General features: G+C 40.1%; 1 protein-coding gene across 1 annotated transcript; it reads right to left on the bottom strand.

Moving 5' to 3' along the window:
- Positions 1-247: 247 nt before the first annotated feature.
- On the bottom strand, positions 248-17,748 carry IBSP (integrin binding sialoprotein). Its single transcript, XM_060776216.2, has 7 exons — positions 17,654-17,748; positions 12,950-13,014; positions 9,253-9,303; positions 9,086-9,160; positions 6,260-6,331; positions 2,725-2,841; positions 248-1,080 (listed from the first exon to the last, which is right to left on the bottom strand). Exons 2-7 carry the CDS (start codon positions 13,001-13,003, stop codon positions 472-474), a joined length of 978 nt encoding a protein of 325 aa, XP_060632199.2. The 5' UTR covers positions 13,004-13,014; positions 17,654-17,748; the 3' UTR covers positions 248-471.
- Between the last annotated feature and the right edge of the window lie 4,806 nt (positions 17,749-22,554).

The raw sequence follows: 22,554 nt of genomic DNA, 5'->3' as shown, positions 1-22,554 counted from the left end.
GGGGGGGTAAGAAAAGCAGTATACAAATGAAGTAAATAAATAAATAAAATGTGAGCAACTTTGATATCTCAAACACAATGAAAGATAAAATAAAATTGAACAGAAAATGTAATTCAAATCTAACCCAGTCTTGTTTCAAAACACATCTTGGCTTTAATATAAGCATATTCTGAATACAACAAACTTCAGTTTTGGACAATAATTACATTGGACACATTGTTTTGATTTGCACCTTTTTTTAAAAAAAAACAAACCCAACGCAAAATCTATAAACTTTACAGAAGTCCACAAAGGATACATGAATACTGGTCAAAAGCACAAGTCAGTCAAAAAAGAATGTTTTTCTTATTTAGAAATAATGCCAGACATTACTTTTCTATCTTGCTCAACAAGCACCATGTTACACTGTAAAGCTTCTTCCTGAGTAGACACATGTGTACAATTACGATGCCAAGAGATTGCTTATTTTCTTCATTGGTTGTAGTAGTAATCTTGGCCATAAACATCATACCCATGGCCTTTGTAGTAGCTATATTCATCTTCGTATGCTCTGAAGGTGTCCCCCCGTGGGTATCCATTCTCACTCCCATAGTAGTCTGTCTGGGCTTCATAGCCATTTTCATAACCAGTGGTTGTGGTGGTATCATGAACCCATGGGTCTTCTGTGGTGGTGTCATATTGCCACTGATCTTCTGGGGTGGTCTCAGCATGCCATTGTTCTTCTGTGGTGGTGTCATATTGGTCCTGATATTCTGTGGTGGGGGCAATAGTGGTGAAGAGGGTGGTTGGAACGATGGTGGTGGCCTCATTCTCTTCTTCCTCTTCCTCCTCCTCTCCCTTGCCACCATTTCCATTCTCTTCTGCAGTACTGTTGGTGCTTGTACCATTCACACCATTTCCGTTCTCATCTACTTTCTCCTGTTCTTCATTTTCTTCCTCTTCGTTTTCTTCCTCTTCGTTTTCATCGCTGTCTTCTTCTTCTTCCTTTTTCCCACCCTTTTCTGGAGCTTTGTCCTTTTCAACCTTTTTAGCCCCTCCTTCTTTTCCTGGTTTCCCAAGAGGCTCTTTTTTTACTGGCACCTGGAAAATGAAAGTATGTGTGAGTTACTTCCCAATAAACCCAAAATGTAGAATCAAGGAACTGATTCTGAGAATTTTACAGATCTTGGAAATGTTATGTTGGACTCTAACTTCACATAGCCATGTGAAGGTACCCAATAACATTATATTGGCCAGGACACAAAAATACAGCACAGTAGTGGTAAAAGGTAATCTTTTTGCTGGGCATTTTTTGTCTTAGTCTAGCAACATGAATGAAAAAATCATGGAAAATTTCAGAGGGAAAAAAGAACAGATCTTTCACCCATTTACTTGGGAAAGGAAATAAAAAAATGGAAAACACAGAATAAATGGATACTATTTTTTTTAAAAAAAAATGAAGATTAAGATGTTTAAGACAGGTTACTCAAGTTATTTGAAAGATTCATTCAGATAAGTTTTTCATTTGCATTTGCAAGGTCGGCCCTGGTTAGTCCTTGGATGGGAGATTACTAATGAATAACAGAGGCTTCAGGCTATGATGAAGGAATGGGCAAAACTATGCAAGGGGAACAATGTACAGTCAGTCCACCAAGTAACAAACAAGATAGGCTCTGTAGAGTTGTTCTTAAATTGCATTTGTATGTAAGTCGATATATTTTTAAGTGCAATTCCAGCCAAATACACATTATCTTTGGACAGCACAAATAAAGGTAAAGGTTTCCCCTGACATTAAGTCTAGTCATGTCCGATGCTGGAGGATGGTGCTCATTTCCATTTCTAAGCCGAAGAACTGGCATTGTCTGTAGACACCTCCAAGGTCATGTGGCCAGCATGACTGCATGGAGCGCTCTTACCTTCCCATAGAAGCGGTACCTATTGATCTACTCACACTTGCATGTTTTTGAACTGCTAGGTTGGCAGAAGCTGGGCCTAACTGAGGGAGCTCACCCTGCTCCATGGATTCAAACCACCAACCTTTCAGTCAGCAAGTTCAGCAGTTTAACCTACTGTGCTACTGGTGGTGGAGGGGGGGGGCTTTGGATAACATAGGGAAGGGTTTAATCCCTGTGGTTTTTGTTTTGCTGTCTGTGCCACTAATCAGAAGATTTCACTTCACTTTCTATCCCTGTGATGATTGGATTTTGAGAAAAAATGTCTTGTTGTGGAAAAAAGGATTTGTGATAAAGCTTCAGTTGAAACACCTTTCCCCCCATGGTAACATTTCAGTAGTGAATTTACCTTCTGAGGGGTAGATTTCTCTCACTTCCTGTTGCCTTACCCTATTCTTTACTATGAGTCATTTGTAAGTCAGATGTTTGGAACTCAGGGACTGCCTGAGAAATGTATTTTAAAAGACAATGTATATAGGATGTGATCACATCAACTCTTGCCATTGATTTCCTTTTTCAATTCTGTGTGGGAGAATGAAACTTCATGTCTGCATGTAACTTTGAGAAACAGAGAGAGCATTCCTTGCCCAAGAAAACCATATGAAATTTATGGAATTGTCTTAAATTGACAGGTGACTTGAAGGTGTATACACAAATACTTCCAAGCTCTGGATTTTAGCAAAAGAAAAACCACTGGAATGATAGGAATGAGGTAGATTGCAACTATAGCATAAGGAGATGCGAGGTTTTAAGACTTTGACATGATGTGGCTTTAAAAGTGCACACATCTTACCTGTTTTGGAGGTTTGGAGTCACTAACACCCTTCTTGTCTCCTGTTGCTGGTTCACTGGGAGCTTCGGTGGCCTCCTCTTTCTCCTGCTCAGCTTCATTTTCTTCATTTGATGGTCCCTGCAGGAAATGAAACACAAGGAACCTCAGAAGTTGTTTTAGTTTACGGCGAATAAAGGCAATGGGATAAACATAAGCCTTTGGGCAATTAGTGTCTTATATGTTGATAGAATGAGATTCCCACTTTTGCCTTTCAGCTGTATGTCCTATATTTCCTACATTATTTACGTATTTGTGCCATTTCCAAAAAGCTTGAACAGCTTCCTATAGCGAGATACAGTCTATTTAGGGTTTATAGGCCATGAACAGATCTTGGAATTGTGTTTGTCAGTCAGTGGATGCATTAGAAAGATGGTTCTAATGGGCAAGTTTTCCATTTTTGACCTTAATTCAATTAGCTGTAGTAAGAGATTGCAGTCCAGAATACTCTGGCATTGTAGTAGTCATCAAACTCACTACCTGGAATTTAAGGATGGATCAAGAAAGTGAACCTGAAGTCCAGCTGTCCACAACCCTGGCATAATGTCATGTTCTGCAGCACAACTCTGGCATCGCTGTTGCTCAGACCAGGGACATTAAAAACAATAAAAAGGGCTTCTATTCTTATGTCAGTAGAAAAAGGAAAAACAAGGAGGCGATAGGACCTCTTCGAGGAGAAGATGGGGCAATGCTGACAGGGGATAGGGAAAAGGAAGAACTACTTAATGCCTTCTTTGCCTCAGTCTTCTCACAAAAAGAGAGTCTTCAACCTCAGCAAGATGGAGTGGATGAGGGATTGGAGGACATCCAACCCCAAATTGGGAAAGAAGTCATCCAGGAATACCTGGCCGCTCTTAATGAGTTCAAGTCCCCAGGGCCAGATCAACTACACCCCAGAGTATTGAAGGAACTAGCGGAAGTCATTTCGGAACCATTGGCAACCATCTTTGAGAGTTCTTGGAGAACGGGAGAAGTTCCAGCAGATTGGAGGAGGGCCAATGTGGTCCCAATCTTCAAGAAGGGAAAAAAGGATGACCCAAACAACTACCATCCGGTCAGCCTCACGTCAATACCAGGCAAGATTCTGGAAAAGATTGTTAAGGAAGCGGTCTGCAAACACTTAGAAACAAATGCAGTCATCGCTAATAGTCAACATGGATTTATCAAAAACAAGTCATGCCAGACTAATCTGATCTCTTTCTTCGATAGAGCTACAAGCTGGGTAGATGCGGGGAATGCCGTGGATGTAGCGTACCTGGATTTCAGTAAGGCCTTCGACAAGGTCCCCCATGACCTTCTGGCAAGGAAACTAGTCCAATGTGGGCTAGGCAAAACTACGGTGAGGTGGATCTGTAATTGGTTAAGTGGACGAACACAGAGAGTGCTCACTAATGCTTCCAATTCATCTTGGAAAGAAGTGACGAGCGGAGTGCCGCAGGGTTCCGTCCTGGGCCCGGTCCTGTTCAACATCTTTATTAATGACTTAGATGAAGGGCTAGAAGGCAGGATCATCAAGTTTGCAGACGACACCAAATTGGGAGGGATAGCCAATAGTCCAGAGGACAGGAGCAGAATTCAAAACGATCTTGACAGATTAGAGAGATGGGCCAAAACTAACAAAATGAAGTTCAACAGTGACAAATGCAAGATACTCCACTTTGGCAGAAAAAATGAAATGCAAAGATACAGAATGGGGGATGCCTGGCTCGAGAGCAGTACGTGTGAAAAAGATCTTGGAGTCCTCGTGGACAACAAGTTAAACATGAGCCAACAATGTGATGTGGCGGCAAAAAAAGCCAATGGGATTTTGGCCTGCATCAATAGGAGCATAGTGTCTAGATCTAAGGAAGTAATGCTACCCCTCTATTCTGCTTTGGTTAGACTACATCTGGAATATTGTGTCCAATTCTGGGCACCACAATTCAAGAGAGATATTGACAAGCTGGAATGTGTCTAGAGGAGGGCGACTAAAATGATCAAGGGTCTGGAGAACAAGCCCTATGAGGAGCGGCTTAGGGAACTGGGCATGTTTAGCCTGAAGAAGAGAAGGCTGAGAGGAGATATGATAGCCATGTATAAATATGTGAGAGGAAGCCACAGGGAGGAGGGAGCAAGCTTGTTTTCTGCTTCCTTGGAGACTAGGACGCGGAACAATGGCTTCAAACTACAAGAGAGGAGATTCCATCTGAACATGAGGAAGAACTTCCTGACTGTGAGAGCCGTTCAGCAGTGGAACTCTCTGCCCCGGAGTGTGGTGGAGGCTCCTTCTTTGGAAGCTTTTAAGCAGAGGCTGGATGGCCATCTGTCAGGGGTGATTTGAATGCAATATTCCTGCTTCTTGGCAGGGGGTTGGATTGGATGGCCCATGAGGTCTCTTCCAACTCTTTGATTCTATGATTCTATGATTCTAAGTGAAGTACTTATGTGCTGGTGTAGCATTTCTTCAGATCAGGTGGTTACAGTGCTTAAAATAAGATGTCATTCAATGCCAGTAAAAACCAAAGTTATTTTCCTCTCTATTGCAAAATTGAGCTTGCAAAATTGCATGGTGTCACTGGCTGCTTGGATAACTATCAGAGGACATAACGACCTCTATAAAACAACAATTATAGCCTTGTTTATTTAAATGTTGCTGAAGCTCTGCTGATGTTAAAGTCGGACATAGACAGGAGTTAAACCATTCAATGGATCTGAGAAAGAAAAGGCACCTTTTGAATTTTCTTGAATGATATCTGGATTTTGAACAGGTTGAAACTTTGAAACAGAAGCCTCCAGCTGTCTACAACAGTAGCTGTGACTGACAGCTGCTATGGGCATACAGAGAGTATTCTTAACATTCCTCATAAGGTGCAACTATGCTATTTAAAGCAATTTGACACCAACTTTACTGCCACGACTCAATGCTATGGAATCATGGGAGTTGTCATTCAGTGAGACAACCTCACCAATATTCAAATTTGGGCGTATCGGGTATTTGTGCCAAATTTGGTCCAGTAAATGAGAATACATCCTGCATATCAGATATTTGCATTATGATTCATAACAGTAGCAAAATTATAGTTATGAAGTAGCAATGAAAATAATTTTATGGTTGGGGGGTCACCACAACATGAGGAACTGTATTAAGAGGTCGCAGCATTAGGAAGGTTGAGAAACACTGGTGTAGAAGGATTAATTGCAAGTAAGTAATTTCTTGCTAGTTCTGCAAATATTTTGAATGTTTTTGTCAAACCACAAAAGTTGCATTTGTATAAATGCACATTTATACAAATCTGTTTTTAAACCTCTGGCTTCTAAAACCTTTGTCTGTGACTTCAAGGGTTACTTCTTGTTTAGATGACTTGGGATGTAAAAAAAACTGCACAGACTAGGATGGAAACTTGTGGGCAGTTAGTAATCCTCACCATGGCTACTTGCAGAGTACAGTCTGTAAAAACAATACTGGTTATTTTCTTATACTCTTTGGTTTATTTTGACCAGTGGCAAACATGTTTCTTACCGCTTCTCCTTCTTCTTCCTCCTCTTCCGAACTGTCTCCACCATAGCCTTCTTCAGATGAGTCACTGTTAAACTAAAAGGAGAGAAAATCCTCAAGCATTTCTCATATATCACAAAATAACAATAAATACCTATATAGAGAAAAGCCATCAAAAACAAGCATGTTATTCCCATGAAGTCATTGTGGCTGATACAGTTCTTCAGAGCCCTGTCATTAGCTATTTCCTTAATGCAGAGAAATGAAATATGTAAGTCAGGAAACTAAACCTAACAAGATAATTTAGTTCCAAAGATAAGCAATGGCTGCAGCTTTTTGGTTGGTTTGTTTTCATTTTCCCACCCGCTTACAAATGATATGGAGCCAATGTGGTCTAGGGTCGTAATTCTCAGCCTTTGGTTTTCCAGATGTTTTAGATTTCATTTCCCAGAAGCAGAAGTCAGTATGGTTAATGGTTGGGACATCCAAAACATCTGGAAGACCTAAGGCTGAGAACAATTATATAGCCTGTGTTAGAAATAAACCTCAACAATAAAAGTCATTGGGGCAGCTCCTAGTCAGCCACCACCATTACCATATACAGATAAAAAGGGATGGATACCCTAAAGTACTGTTGCGATCTCCCTTGGAAAAGTAAGGGCCCATCCGTGCTTTAAAAACAGGAGTTCCAGTTTTAAAAATGGGATGGCTAGACAGCATCAGCATTAAACATGCTGAATTCCTAACAAAGGAAGGAAACCACTGAATAAAAAGATCCCCTTTTATCCCGTTTCTGGCCAAAAGATGCACATCTTCATATATCGGTGGGCCCTTCCAGTCAGGCCCTATATCCCAGAATCTAATCCCAGGTTTTCTACATTAAACTGGATTATGTAAGTCTCCACTACCAGATAATCTGGGATAAACAGAAAACCTGGGATCAGATCCGGGGATATAGGGCCTGTCTGGAAGGGCCCTGCGTGACCCCAAATTCCAGAAAAAATGTGTTTTCCTTCCCTCCCCCCTGTGGAGACTGCTCCAGTTGATGTCCCTTTTTAAAAGCCTGAAACAACTGATCAGCTGATTGGGCTGTCAGCAAATTCAAAGGAAGCACAAAGGAGAGCCATTAGAACTCTCTGAAACTCTTTGTTTTACACTTTATACTATTAAACACTTTAATAAATAATATGGGAAGGAAGAGATCCAATTGATTTTTTAAAAATCACTATTATATGTTGAACCTCATATGCACACATGCAAATATACTTGTATTTATTATATGCGCATGTGCACATATACGGATCAGCACAATCATTTTTTTTTTTAAAAAAACTTCTGCTGGATGTCCCTTGACTGCCCTCCATTTTATCCCGAGACACAGAAGGGAGGTCAGTGAAGACAGCAGGGGAAGAAATCCCAGAACTAGCAGGTCTGTGTGGGGACCTGATCTGAAGTACTGGGTTTTTTTGTCCTTTTTAATCCCGCGTTTTGGTGCTGTCTGGAAGTGCCCCAAGTTGTATATATTTCTATGCACCCTCAAGTCACTTGTCAATTTAATCCTGAATTTCATGTGATTTTCTTAGACAAAGAGTACTCAGAGGTGGTTTTGCCAGTCCTTTCTTCTGAGATATAGTCAACAGCATTTGATATTCGTTGGTGGACTCCCATCCAACTACTAGATCCTGCTTAGTTTCCAAGATCAGACAGATTCTAGTGTTTAAATGAATTGATTATTCAGAATTTCAAAATACATTTGGACATGTATGCCAATAGGGAGAAGCCAAAATTCAAATAATAGTACGAATCCAAAATCTAGAACATTTCTATTGCCATGCATTTTTATAAGGGATACTCAACCTGCACTTGGCTCGTGAAAATAATCATATACTTCACAGAGGAATCTCATAAATCATCGGGGAATGAAAATAAGGGGTTTGTCCTGCCACAAACTTGTTATGTCCAGGTTCACAGCTTAAAACCAGACTTCTGACAATATAAAAAAAAGCTGGTGTAGTGTAGAGATTTGAGTCCTGAACCAAGACTTTCAAGGACCATGGTTTAAATTTCTGTTCAGCCAAGGAAACCCACTGGATGAATTTGAGCAAGTGATGCCACCTTAGCTACAGAGGAAGACTACGGTAAACTCAGTCTATGCATCCATATTGTTGTGGTTTTTTGTAGTTAAGAGAGAAGCAAGTTTATAAAGTTATTTTCCAACAGTGCGAAGTCATGGATCAGTACAAAAATATCTAACCAACAGACATGCCAAACCACCATGCTGCCTCGGCATCCTTCCCAGAAGCAAAACCATTTTTAGTTCCTTACATGAGCCAGCCTTGAAAACATATAATTAGCAGCCTCCTATATTGGTCTCTCACAGTCAAGAGATAGTAATCAAAATTCATCTATAAGCAAGTGCAACATGTATAAAATAATGTAGAAAGGCTGTGCTGCTATAACTTACATATGCAGAGGATGTTGGGTGCATCTACATAGTAAAATTAATGTAGTTTGACACCACTTTAACTGCTTTGGCTCATAGGAGTTATACATTTATAATCCCTTTAGCCTTCTCGGCCGAGGAATGCTAGTGCCTCATCAAACTATAGATCCCATGAATCCATATCATTGAGCCATTGAAGGTAAAGTGGTATCAAACTACACTATATTGATAGTGCAGATGCACTCATAGGTAAAACATTTGGAATTCCTTCAGTACTATTGTAGAATCATTCCTTGGGGCTAAAAAGTCCTTGATGCTCGTTTCATTTTGTTTCTGAAATAACTAACCACGTTTTAAAAGAATCATGTTTCCAATTCATTAAGCTTTTAGAAAGAATTTGCAATTACCTGCTGTCTTTTCATTTGTGGGTAGTAGTAGTAAGGATATCTGTAAAGAAAATGCCTATATCTGTTCTTCAACACCTGTCGGAAAAACAGGGGGAAACATTTTTAGCTGCGGAATTTAACAAAATACCAACATGTAAAGGTTTTCTTTAAAAATCAGTCAAACATACTGCATTTTCTTCTGAATCATCTGCCTTAAATCTTCTTCGGAAGTTTTTTACCTACAAGGAAAGAGAGAGCTAATTAAGGTGCATGCAATCTTCTTTCTGCAAATGCTTACTTTAGTTTGCAGACTTCAAGGAATGATAGCTGAAGTATGTATCATTCCTGAATAGGAGCACATGCATATTTCCGAAACTCTTTTTTAATTCTGAATATTACTATGATATATTACTTGACTTTTTATCTTGACTTTACTGGCACAACTTGGGGATCACAACCAGATACACTGAAGACATCTGCCCTTGTGCTTTGCTACTTTGCTGCTGAATACGCATGTTCACCACATGAAAACAGCGGATGTTGCTCTTAATGAGACATGCCGCATTATCACAGGATGTCTACGCCCTACACCATTGGAGAAATTCCACTGTTTAGCTGGCATTGTACTATCTGGCATCCACCAGGAAGTAGCAACCAGTAATGAAAGGACCAGGGTAGTGACATTTCTGTCCCATCCTCTGTTTAGATATCAGCCAGCATGCCAATACCTTAAATCAAGAAACGGATTTCTAAGATCTACAGAGATACTTGCAGGAACACCTCAGCAAGCAAGAGTCCAAAAGTGGCAGGCTAAAACCCAGCACCTCAATCAGTGGCTGAGACCAGATGAGAAACTTCCTCCTGGGCACACAGAAGAGTGGACCACCTTGAAGGCGCTAAACAGGCTGTGCTCTGGCACCACCAGATGCAGAGATAACCTTGAGAAATAGGGCTATGAAGTGGAGTCCACGACATGCGAGTGCAGAGAAGAACAGATCACAGACCATTTACTACAATGCAACATGCACAACGGATGACCTTCTCACAGCAAAGAAGCTGGCCGCTCCAAGTGGCCATCTTCTGGTCAAAGGATGTTTAGCATAATGTGTTTTTTATGCATTTTAAATGTAACCTCAAATTGCTTCTGACACAATAAATGAATAATCCGAAAATGTCCCTAATGTTATATTTAACCTCCCAACAACTGCAACAAAACCATGTAAAAAGCATCAGAGTGACATCTAGTGACATAATAGAATATTGCCTTTATAGAGCAGCAAGGTCGTATGAAGAGAGAAAATAAACTACTGCAAAGAAATGAGAGAGTTTATAATAGAAAGACTTGTTTATTTGGGACTCTTGGGTCCACATGGAGCCTCTCCAGTCAACAGTGTCCCCATCTGCAGTGCCATATAATGCAGTTTAAAAATGGTAAAAGCTGTTCAGCAATGGAATATGCTGCCTGGGAGTGTGGTGGAGTTTCTTTCTCTACAGGTTTTTAAGCAGAGGCTGGATGGCCAACTATCATGAGTGCTTTGATTGTGTTTTCCTGCATGCCATGGGGTTAGACTGAATGGTTCTTGTGGTCTCTTCCAATTCTATGAGTGTACATTTCAAACTAGGGAAGAGAAGGGGCTCAAGGAAGGTGGGCAGTCAATTTGACCAATAGTAAAGGTAAAGGTTTCCTCTGACATTAAGTCTAGTTGAATCCGACTCTGGGGGGTGGTGCTCATCTTCATTTCTAGGCTGAAGAGCTGGCACTGTCCGTAGACTTCTCCAAGGTCATGTGGCCAGCATGACTGAATGGAGCATTGTTACCTTCACACAGAAGTGATATCTGAAGTGGCTTCTGCCAACCTAACAGTTCAAAAGCAAACAATGCGAGTAGATGAATAGATGTGTCTATAAAAAAGAGCAGAGAGAACAAGGAAATGGAACAGGTTATGAGGAATGCACAAAAACACACCTGATGAAATTGTGGAAAAATCACGGCTTTCTTACAGCAAGAAAACACTTCCAGACACAGGCTAAGAGAAAGAAGCACTATAGGCCTGTAACACAGTCTGAACAACTTGCAAATAATAATGGTTTCTGTAGACCCTCAATACTTCTTTTATTAGTGGAAAACAACCATAAGTTATACAGCTAGCAACCATTTTTCAAAACAATGTTTATCTAATCATATAAAGAGTGACTATGCATCTTGCTGCTCAATGGTTCTACTTTTTTTTTTTGCCAACAGACTCCAATGTCCTCTACAGCATGACCAGGTCAAAACAAGGCTTATATTTTGCCAACAAAACCTAAGAACTTCATGACAAATAAAGAGAAATAAAGTTGGATTACAATGGAGACCTTTTATACCAAGATTGATATCAGCAGAAAGGTAAAAAGGAAGCCCATGCAGACATGCTGGCAAACACAATCGGAGATGTCTAGACAATGGCACTTCCCCATGGCAGAAGTTGAACATCACCTCCAGACGCCAGAGATGAAAGGGGAAGGCGTTTACCTTTGTCTTGTATGTCATTGTTGTTCACTGTGTAAAAGCATTATATCTATCTGCTCCCTCAGGGGAGATAAAGCGCAATATAAATAAAGTGTATTATTATATAAACCCATGCTAAATGTGTGTCATAAATATGATAAAAAGGAGAAGGAGAACATCTTGGTGGGAGAACTGCACGTACTTTGGATGCATAATGACACATGTCTCAATTCAAAAGGATCGTAGGGCTGGAAAGATAGTTTTTTCCCAAAGCCGTCAATGTGCTGACTAATTTCAGTGGCTTAATCTGGATGGCGCTGAGTTGTTGGTAGAACAGGAAAATTCACACTGATTACAATTAATCAGTGTTCATGTTGACTGGAGGACTCTGAGAGTTCCTGTATTCTGGCATAAGAGAAGGCTAAAAAAGTCAAAGGCATTTTTCTATCTTGAGTTTTCCCACCCACAAGAAATAGCTGTCATGGTCTTCTTGCTTGAATATTAAGTAAATATCACCAGGCATCTCCAGTAGGATCCTACTTAAAAGAATGTCATATCTCAGGAAGATAGGATAACCTATCAATAATAATAATTATCATTATTATTATATTTTCACTCCATCCAGAACAGTTATGGTTCTGGATGGGGGTGGTATGGGGAGCTGAAACCTCATATCTCTCAGGAGGGAATAACTGGAGCCCTCCTGCTCACCCCTAACAGTACCACTTGTGTATCATCTTGAGCATGGGTGCATTTACATTGAAGAATTAATGCAATTTGATGCCTCTTTTACTGCCATGACTCAATGCTGTTGAATCATGGGAGTATTAGTTTGGTAAGGCACGAGCACCTTTTGGCAGAGAAGGCTAAAGACCTTACAAAACAACTCCTATGATTCCATAGCATGGAGTCATGGCAGTGAAACTGGTGTCAAATTGCATCACTTCTACAATGTAGATGCACCCTACGTGACCTATGCCAGACAGAGATGTGCTGCCAATATGTATAGTGTCCTCTTTTAGCATCTCAACTTCCCACAACCTGGCAGAGTCAACTGGCAGCAAAATTCAACTGCTGGATAGAAAACAGAATAAAAGGTTGGGAACACTTACAAACAGCTGCTTTTCCTTTGGGTATAAGATGGAGCTATTTTAGTTCTGGGTAACAACCACCCCTAGAGTGTCTACTGTCCTACTTTAAAGAGGTGACATGCAGCTATAAAAACAAAGTAAACCTCAATTAATAGTGATCCAATAGTTAATTATTACAATATACAAAAACAACAATAACAAATCCCCCAAATTGACTGTACTATGCATCTAAACAGCAAGGCTGTCTACTAACATACGTAAATGCTCACAGTGCACCCTATGTAGAGAATTGCTGCTTTTACTCACTGAGAAAGCACATGCTATCCCCAGAAGACAGAGGAAAATAAGAGCTGTCCTCATTTTTCTGATTTCTGGAAAAGAAAAACAAACAAACAAACAAACAGAATATTCACTTGGGACATGATCCAGACAGGAAGGCAGGTATTCATACAATGACAGGCCTTTTCACAACCTTGTGCATATATAAACACAGCTTGTTTCATTTCCTTGTTCAAAGTCTCCAGGTCTCTGTGGTCAAATACCACATAACTATAAGCAGACAAACATTTTGGTCTTTCAGAAAGCCAACCAAGTTCCTTTCCCAGCAAAAAGTAGGGGGTTATCAGCAGTTTCATTTGGCCACAGAACTATATGTTGGAAGTGTACAGAAGTTGAGCAGAAGGTCAAGAAACCAATAGAAATGGAAGGAAAGACAATTCCTTCCATTGTTCCCAATTTAGGCTTCATCACTAGCCCTTTTTTTGTCCACATTGAATATGGATAAAGGAGCATGGGTATGTAGGATGAGAATAAGTGCTCTAAATCTCTCTTTCCTTCCCCCAGTTACAATACAACACCCATGTGCTTAAGAATGATCACTAGTTTGAAAGGAACAGGGGATGCTTTCAAAGTGGGCAAAGCCATAGAGTGACCCAGTTAGCCTTCCTATCCTCTGGTGCTTTTCTTAAAAAGAAGCCTTTCTTATAGGATTAGCATTTGAGAGAAGAGGGGAAGCATCTGGGATAGACTAAAAGTTGAATAGGGAAAGATCCTACTGGTTGGGTCCAATTCATGGGGAAACCCTAAAAGAGCTACTGGTCATACTGAGTTCAGACAAAGAGCTGGAGAGGCAAGGAGATGTAGTTGGCAGTGGTCAGCAGTGGATTTTTTTTATTGTGTATGTCTTTTATTTAGGGCTTTAAGATTTATCTCCAAAGTTGCTTAGAGAATATACAGAAAAATTCTACAATCAGATCTTGTGCTGGCACTTTATTGGATGTATGGAACTTCTGGGACACTGGGTATGATTTTGATTTAATGCACATCGAAAGATGACTTAAAATAGTGTGCAAGGGGGTCTGGTGGCACCTTTGAAACTGAGAAAAAGAAGTTATAGCTTAAGCTGTAAACAGTATTAAATCTGCATCCTTACTTGCTTTGAAGTAGACTCAAGTCTATGAAAGTTTATGCCACAGTTTCTTTCTTTCCGTCTTAAAGGTACGACAAGATCTCTTTGCATACTGATATTCAAGACTAACAGAGTTATATCTTTGAATGGCTTAAATTGTGATTGCTTTTACAATATTCTTTTAGGATTGGCTATCATGCCTGAATGACAGCTGACAGCAGTAAAGTTGGGAGAGGGGAAAAATACATTTCAGATGGGAGGTAGACCTCTCTGGTCAGGACCAGGGCTGATTTGAGAATGCCACTGATGGTTTTAGGATCCATTGGCATGAGCACTTCCACAATTGCTGTCCTAGCTCCCATGCTTGAGAATGAGCTTTCTTCTTATTTATTGCTGTTTTCTTTTCCTAGAAGAGTAGGGCATGAAAGTTGATGGTACTCCTCTGATGAATGGGTACTGAAATTCCCTATAACAGTGATGTTGTAATGCTCCAGGGCACTGTGGACAACCAATAGCATCTATTGGGCAAGGTTATGTGGCATCCTTCAGCCACTGCTAAGGCATATTGGCTGCCAAAGCCAGGCATGCATATTCCTCACCATTTCACAGATAGATGCCAGGAGACGTGTGGTAAAAATTGCAAAAATTATTATAATAAAAGAGCGCACAAGCTTGGAGATGCTGCATCACTTTTACTTTTGATGGAGTGGGGAGAACTTGGGTCCACCCCCTTCTTTTTGCTTTGCTCTGCTGAGTTGATAGAGTGCAAGTTCTTGTGCGCTTATGATGCATCAATAGAACTGAGCTGAAGAGGAAAGGAGAAATGGGAGAAGGAAAAAAACTGGAAAATAAACAGCTGAAAAGGTGAGATAGTAGAGAATTAACTAGGACTGCCCCTGACAAATCTGGACAGTTGGAGGGTATAAACTTGTAATGTGATGCTGCAGTCATCCTATTGATATATAAGGAGGATACAGGCCTATTTCTGTCATTACAGGCCCTCCTCTCTTGGGATGCACCTACACCACGCATAGACAAACTTCAGCCCTCCAGGTGGTTTGGACTTCAACTCCCACAATTCCTAACAGCCAGTAGGCTGTTAGGAATTGTGGGAGTTGGAGTCCAAAACACCTGGAGGGCTGAAGTTTGCCCATACCTGATCTACACTGTAGAATGAAGGGAGTTTAATATCTTAACTGTAATGGCTCAATAGTGTAGAACCACGGGAATTGTAGTTTGGTGATGCTCCAGCACTTTTTGGTCGAGGAGACTAAAGACCTTGTAAAACTACAACTCCCATGATTCCTTTACATTGGAATCATGGCAGCTAAAGTGGTGTCAAGCTGCATTCAAGACTTTACTGCATTCAAGACTTTACTACCATTCATGACCAGCACAGAGTGGAGCACAATCGCCCTGGGCCTTTTGGCTAAGATCATTCATTTTGCAGTGTAGATGTACCCTTGGTCAGGTTTCAGCAAGACCAGCACATTGTCTGCTTTTATACATCTAATAATGCCAAAGTGAAGTTCCATTTTTCTCTGAGTCAGAAGAAACCTAAACAAAATGTAAAAAAATGGTAGTGGTTATCAAAGTGAAATCAATGAGGCTTACTTTTATTTTATTTTAGTTGCAGGATGGCTGCCAAACTTTCCCTTAAACTCATAAACAAATCCTTGTTCTTGAACATTCACGACCATGTGGAACATAATAAGCACTTCTTCTTTGAGCACCACATCACACCAAACTATTTGGTGTGGGAGTTTTGGGGTTTCTTGAATTTGGCAGCAAGCATAACAGTGAGGCTGCCCCGAAGCAGCTGTACTGATTTTATCTGGACAGGGTATAATTCAAAGTTAATTCAGTGTGGTCAGTGACCTAGGTCTGCAAGCCTCAAACCTCAGAACAGTAGCTGAAGTGAGCCCACATCCAAACATTAGGAAGGCTGACAGGAGATGACAACTTGATCTCATCAGCAGGTAGAATGAGCCCATTTAACAAACCGGCAAGCCATTCCTCAACCACAGGTGTTAATAATTATGAGGTATGTCCTGACCTTCAGACTAAGGATGCATCTACACTGTAGAATGAATGCAGTTTGACACCACTTTAACTGCCAAGGCTCAATGCTGTGAATCATGGGATATGTAGTTTGTTGAAGCACCAGCACTCTTTCACAAGGAAGACTAAAGACTTTGAGACTCACGACTCCCATGATTCCATAGCATTGAACCATGGCAGTTAAAGTGGTGTCAAACTGTGTTGATCCTACAGTGCAGATTCATCCTGATGTAATTAATGACCAGCAACCTGTCTCTACTAGAGTAGATGTATTAAAACAGTTGTTGAATGACGAGTCAACACATAGTTCAGTGGTTCTCAACCTGTGGGTCTCCAGATGTTTTGGCCTTCAACTCCCAGAAATCCTAACAGCTGGTAAACTGGCTGGGATTTCTGGGACTTGTGGACCAAAACACCTGGGGACCCACAGGTTGAGAACCACTGTCATTGATGAATCCACTTGATTCATTGGGTCAGGGTTAGCAATAGTATTTAGGCCACAGCCTTGCCTAAGGCAATTAAATATATTCATGGCCAACATCTGAACATTTTAAGGAACCTTTAGGAAAAGTATGGGTAATACCTAGACCAAATCTAGAATATCTCACTGTTGGCCATATTTACTAGAGCTAATGAGAGGTGCTGATTAACAAAACCCAAAAGGGCACATATTGACCAATCTTGCTTTTGAAGAGATAGTGTTTACCAACCTGAGCTCTGTCTCCAACACTACAGACAATAACAATCACTTACCTGACGGGGTTGTTGCAAAGATTACTAGGGCCCCTTCCACACAGCTGAATAAAAGCCCACATTTTCTGCTTTGAACTGGAATATATGTCAGTGTGGACTCAGATAACCAAGTTCAAAGCAGATATTGTGGGATTTTCTGTCTTGATATTATGTGTGGAAGGGCCCTAAGTGTGCAGCCACATTGCAGTTTGACCCAAGGTTATGGAACCCTAGGAATTATAGCTTGGTGAGGCTCCAGCCTACTTTGGTAAAGAAGGCCAAAGACCTTATAAAACTACAATTCCCATGATTCCATAGCATTGAACCATAGCAATTAAAATTATACCAAATTGCATTGATTCTGCAGTGTAGATGCACCCTAAGATAACACACATGGAATGCTCAAAACATACAGAAAATACTAAATGAATGCTAAAAGTTGTTACTGGTTTTATTAATGCTATTTTTATCATATACAATTAGGAAACAAACACAATAATTGTGGATTGCCCATTGCCCAACGCTACAGATAATACCATAATGTAAAACCCAGTCAAGAATGGTTGAAGCAAGATCTACTTTCTTCAAGTTTGTACAAGTCCCATTTTATTATTTTTAGTTAAAGGGAGATAAAAGCAACCATGCAAAGCACTCTGATTGAAGTAATAGAAGTCATGAAAAGTTCAAATTTATGAATTGAAACATATATTACACCAAAGCGAAATTGGAATATCAGAAATCCAAGGGCTAAAAGCAAAGTGAAAATGTTATTTTTTGCATAGAGCCAAATGCAGTTGGTAGGGACTTACCAGCTTGCAGTCCTTGTCGTCCTGAAGTGTTCAGGCTGGTCTCAAAGGACTCAGGGGACAGAGATTTAACAGTTCATCTGTTTGTTCTTGGTCATCCTACCGGGATATAAGCACTATTTTTACTCCTCACCAGCCAATCACAGCTTCCCAAGCATGATGTCAGCATATGGACTCTTCCCAGAAAATCTCCAAACTTCAACATTTTTCTAGTCCCAGATTTTTTTTGTTTATAAACATAAAGTGCCATTTTAGTGCCCAGAGTTTGGGATCGTTCCACTTAATTGAAGGGTTGAGTCAGAGATGAATAGGTTTGGATGCTGAGCTATATAATAATGATCTCGATTTAAACTGAACTAAATATTGGAAGATATTAAAAAATGTTCTCTTTTGTGGAAGGAAGGTAGAATTGTGACAGGGGAAAGAATGACTTTCTCACTTTTCTCTCCTGTAAAACAGTGTGCAAACAAATGAGATGTCTGAGGTGTAACTCATATAAAGGTGAACTGGAGCAGACTCCGGTGTTGAAAGGGTCACTTCTCACTTCATATTTGTTTTCCTACATGGAGTTGCTTCAGATGTGATTTTCTAACATGGTAGTTAATAGGATATTTAGCATTTACACTGCTGACTTTGTTTTAAATGTGGGAAGCATTATATATATATATATATATATATATATATATATATACATATAAAAATTTAACAGTTATCACGTAGCCCATTTCAGTGACTTATGCAAAGCACTAAGTATAGGAGCATAGTGTCTAGATCTAGGGAAATCATGCTACCCTCTATTCTGCCTTGGTTAGACCACACCTGGAATACTGTGTCCAATTCTGGGCACCACAATTGAAGAGAGATATTGACAAGCTGGAATGTGTCCAGAGGAGGGTGACTAAAATGATCAAGGGTCTGGAGAACAAGCCCTATGAGGAGCGGCTTAAAGAGCTGGGCATGTTTAGCCTGAAGAAGAGACGGCTGAGAGAAGACATGATAGCCATGTATAAATATGTGAGAGGAAGTCACAGGGAGGAGGGAGCAAGCTTGTTTTCTGCTTCCCTGGAAACTAGGACACGGAACAATGGCTTCAAACTACAAGAAAGAAGATTCCATCTGAACATTTGGAAGAACTTCCTGACTGTGAGAGCCATTCAGCAGTGGAACTCTCTGCCCCGGAGTGTGGTGGAGGCTCCTTCTTTGGAAGCTTTTAAACAGAGGCTGAATGGCCATATGTCAGGGGTGATTTGAATGCAATATTCCTGCTTCTTGGCAGGGGGTTGGACTGGATGGCCCATGAGGTCTCTTCCAACTCTTTGATTCTATGATTCTATGTTGTCTGTTTCCTCACCCAACCTGGGGTACATGAAACAGAGGTCCCTTCCACACAGTCCTACATCCCAGGATCTGAATTATATGAGTCTCAATTACCAGATAATCTGGGATAACAGATAATTTGGGATCAGATTGTGGGGTATAGGGGGAGTGTGGAAGGGGACAGAGGTTTCAGTTTCAGTTGGGTAGTAAAGCCACTCTGATTTTTAATCTGAACTTTCAAAGAGTATTTCAAATCTACCCCCCACCCCCCAAACTGGTTCAGTACCTTGTATTTCTTTCTCTTTGCAGCCATGTCAACTTCATCAATTTAATAATAATAATAATAATAATAATAATAATAATAATAATAATAATCTTTTTTTCTAGACTACACCTCTCTCCCAAAAGGGACTCAGGGCAGTTTACAACACAAAAACAGGCAAACATTCAATGCCTTACAAAGTAACAAACAACATCAGGAATAATACAAAATAATGCACAATAATAACAGTAAACTTATCATGAAAGAATTAAACATTGAAAAGGAGACTAGGTAGCAATAAACTCCAGAGACAGGGAGCGATCACAGAGAAGGCTCCCTCTCTCATTCTCACCAGCCAAGCTTGAGACAGGGGTGGAACCGAGAGCAGAGCATTTGCTGACTGCAGTGCATGAGATGTCCTATATAGGGAGATGCGATTGGACAAATAGCCTGGACCCAAACCGTTTATGAGAGACTTGCACATTCTCTGGTCATCAACTGTCCTGTGCAGCTCTTGCAAACTCTGTGCCATAATTTCCTTGATCAAATCAATCCACATATTGTCCTATTATTCCTATTGTCATGGCTATCTTTTCTAAAGAGTGACGCTGTTTCATGCATGTTTAAAGTACAACTTCAGTTTAGTAATTTTCACTTCTACTGAGAGTTCAGCCTTGATTTGCCCTAAGACCCATTCATTGTTCCTGCATTTAGTGGCCTGTGAGATCCATAGAATTCTTCTCTAGCACCACATTCCAAATGCTTGCTTTCAGCTTGCTTACACTGTACAGTATAATTAATGCAGCTTGACACCAGTTTTAGCTGCCATGCCTCAATGCTATGAAATCACAGGAGTTGTAGTTTTAACTTAATTTTCTTTAGCAAAGAGTGTTCATGCCTCACCAAACTACAAACTACAGAGTTAAGAATGGTACCAAATTTATGTCTAGATCAGGCACGGTCAAACTTCAGACCTCCAGGTGTTTTGTACTTCCAACTCCCACAATTCCTAACAGCTGATTGGCTGTTAGGAATTGTAGGGGTTGAAGTCCAAACAACTGGAGGGCCGAAGTTTGCTCATGCCTTGTCTAACTAGACATACTGTTCTTAATTCAGCACTGGTGAGGACAGCATCTATGACCACCATCCACTCCATCATTTGATAGCAGAGGTGATTGCCTCATTTTGTCTAATATAATAGGGCTAAAAGGTGATGTCAAAATGTTAACAAAATTCTGATACAATCTTACACATTAAAAACAAAGAAAACAGATATCATTTGGAAGCACTACAGACTTTGGAGGTCAGTGTGGCATTCCTTATTCAAATGAGCATATTGGCCATTGCACAATCCAGAGTCAGCAAAATATAATTTAATTCCATGCAGCAATGCATGGTCAAAGAACCTCTGAGAACAAAGGATGCTAAATATTTTATGCACATGGATGAAGCAACAGCACCAAACTAAATTAGCAAATCAGATGAGAGATACTAAATTGGGTTTCTGGTCAAGACATTGGAGTTAATAACTCTGATCTTTGAAGAATTGCATTTGGAAGCCAGCAATGAAGACTGTGGATTGTTGGCTGAAGCCATGTCCTTCCAACACAATTCTAGGTTTGGTGACCGATTGCTGACTCAGATGAAAAATGACCACCTAAGTTCAGGACAACCATTAACTTTCTTGGTGGTCTGACACTTGGCCAGACTACCAAAGAAAGCCAGTTGGCTCATATGAGACAGGGATTTTGGGTGGGCGCTTGTTACTGAACTGTAATTGGCCTGGAGACTGTTTGGAATATATACGTAGTAACTTGAACAGAATCATGTGGCCACTTTGGGAAGAACAATATAAAATGTGTAATTCTAGTATATAAACAAGAGAATTGCAAACCTCAGAGTCAAGAATGGTACCTGTTTGTAAAATCTAGATGTCAAGGTTGATTTCTGCCAAAATATTCCCAGTAGACTCTTGTTACGTTTTTATAGAAAGCTCACAATGATGGAAAGTAATTGTAAGCTATTCTGGATATAGAAATAAAAATCTCTCTCTTTCTCTTGGGATGTAGTGCCTGGTTGAAAAATAAAAGGAGATCTTCATTAACTAATCATTATGAAAAGTCACAGTCTTGGGTGTTCTGATTTGAAAATAAATACAAATCTGGAGAATGGCCCAAAAGTCCATTTCTGCAAGGACTAGATCAAATACCATATATATTCCATATTTGTCCCATCTATTGTGATTTAATGTGATTTTTTAAAGGAATTGTTTTTAAAATTTTCAAACTAGAAGAAAATCTGAGACAAATTCTCATGGGTGCCATTGGAGGTTTGAGGTTTACATTGATATGATGTTTCCTCTGTTGGTAAAGTTTCCTCAGCTTCCCACATCATAAGGTAATTCCACTCTGTGGGGTCAGAGAGTAGGAGGCAGATGGAGAGAAAGCAGAGCAGAAATGTTACTTTTAGAAGGAACCAGTTATTTTAGTCATGACAGGCATTACAGGTAATTTCTGATTAGGGTTATCACAGCAAAGAAAATAACTCAATAAATTACTATTTACAAATACGTTATTATTACTGTGCCTGTAACCACACTGCAGGGTTATAGCAGTTTGAACACTAGATTTATTGTCATATTTCAATGCTGCAGAATTCTGGAATTTGTGATTTTGTGAGATATTTTCCCATCTCAGCCAGAGAACTCTGGTGCACAACAAACTACATTTATTTATTTACTATATTGATATTCCACCTTTCTCGACCCTGAGGGGGATTCAAGGCAGCTTAGGCAATAATTTAATGCCTTAAAAACAATATATATCCAATATACAATTAAATAAACATTTCAATTGAAAATTTAAATGAGATTAAAACATATAAATCATTGCAATTACAACTACAAAACCACATTATCTGCAATCATAGTCAGGCCATTCTGGTAATTATTACACATAAATCCAAGTCCATCTATTGCACTGTGTTATTTGTCAAAGGCTTGAACCCAAAGCCACATTTCACCCTCTTTCTGAAGGTCAGGAGAGAAGGGGCTGATCTAATATTGCTGGGGAAGAAGTTCCACAGCCAAGGGGCTACCACTGAAAAGGCCCTGTCTCTCCTTCCCACCAATCGTACCTGTGAAGGCGGAGGGACCGAGAGCAGACCCTCTCCAGATGATCTTAATCACAGGGTTCAATAGGATGGAGTCATAAATTATGTCAAAGTGCTATAATTCTTATTTCGGTGACTATTGTACCACTGAAAATTACAGGAAAATGTTATCTGCCTCTCCCCATCTCCAATCATAATTGTTCAGATCGAACTA

The sequence above is a fragment of the Anolis sagrei genome, chromosome 5 (genome assembly GCF_037176765.1).
Source record: "Anolis sagrei isolate rAnoSag1 chromosome 5, rAnoSag1.mat, whole genome shotgun sequence".
NCBI lineage: Eukaryota > Metazoa > Chordata > Lepidosauria > Squamata > Dactyloidae > Anolis > Anolis sagrei.
This window is presented reverse-complemented; position numbering and strand designations above follow the sequence as displayed.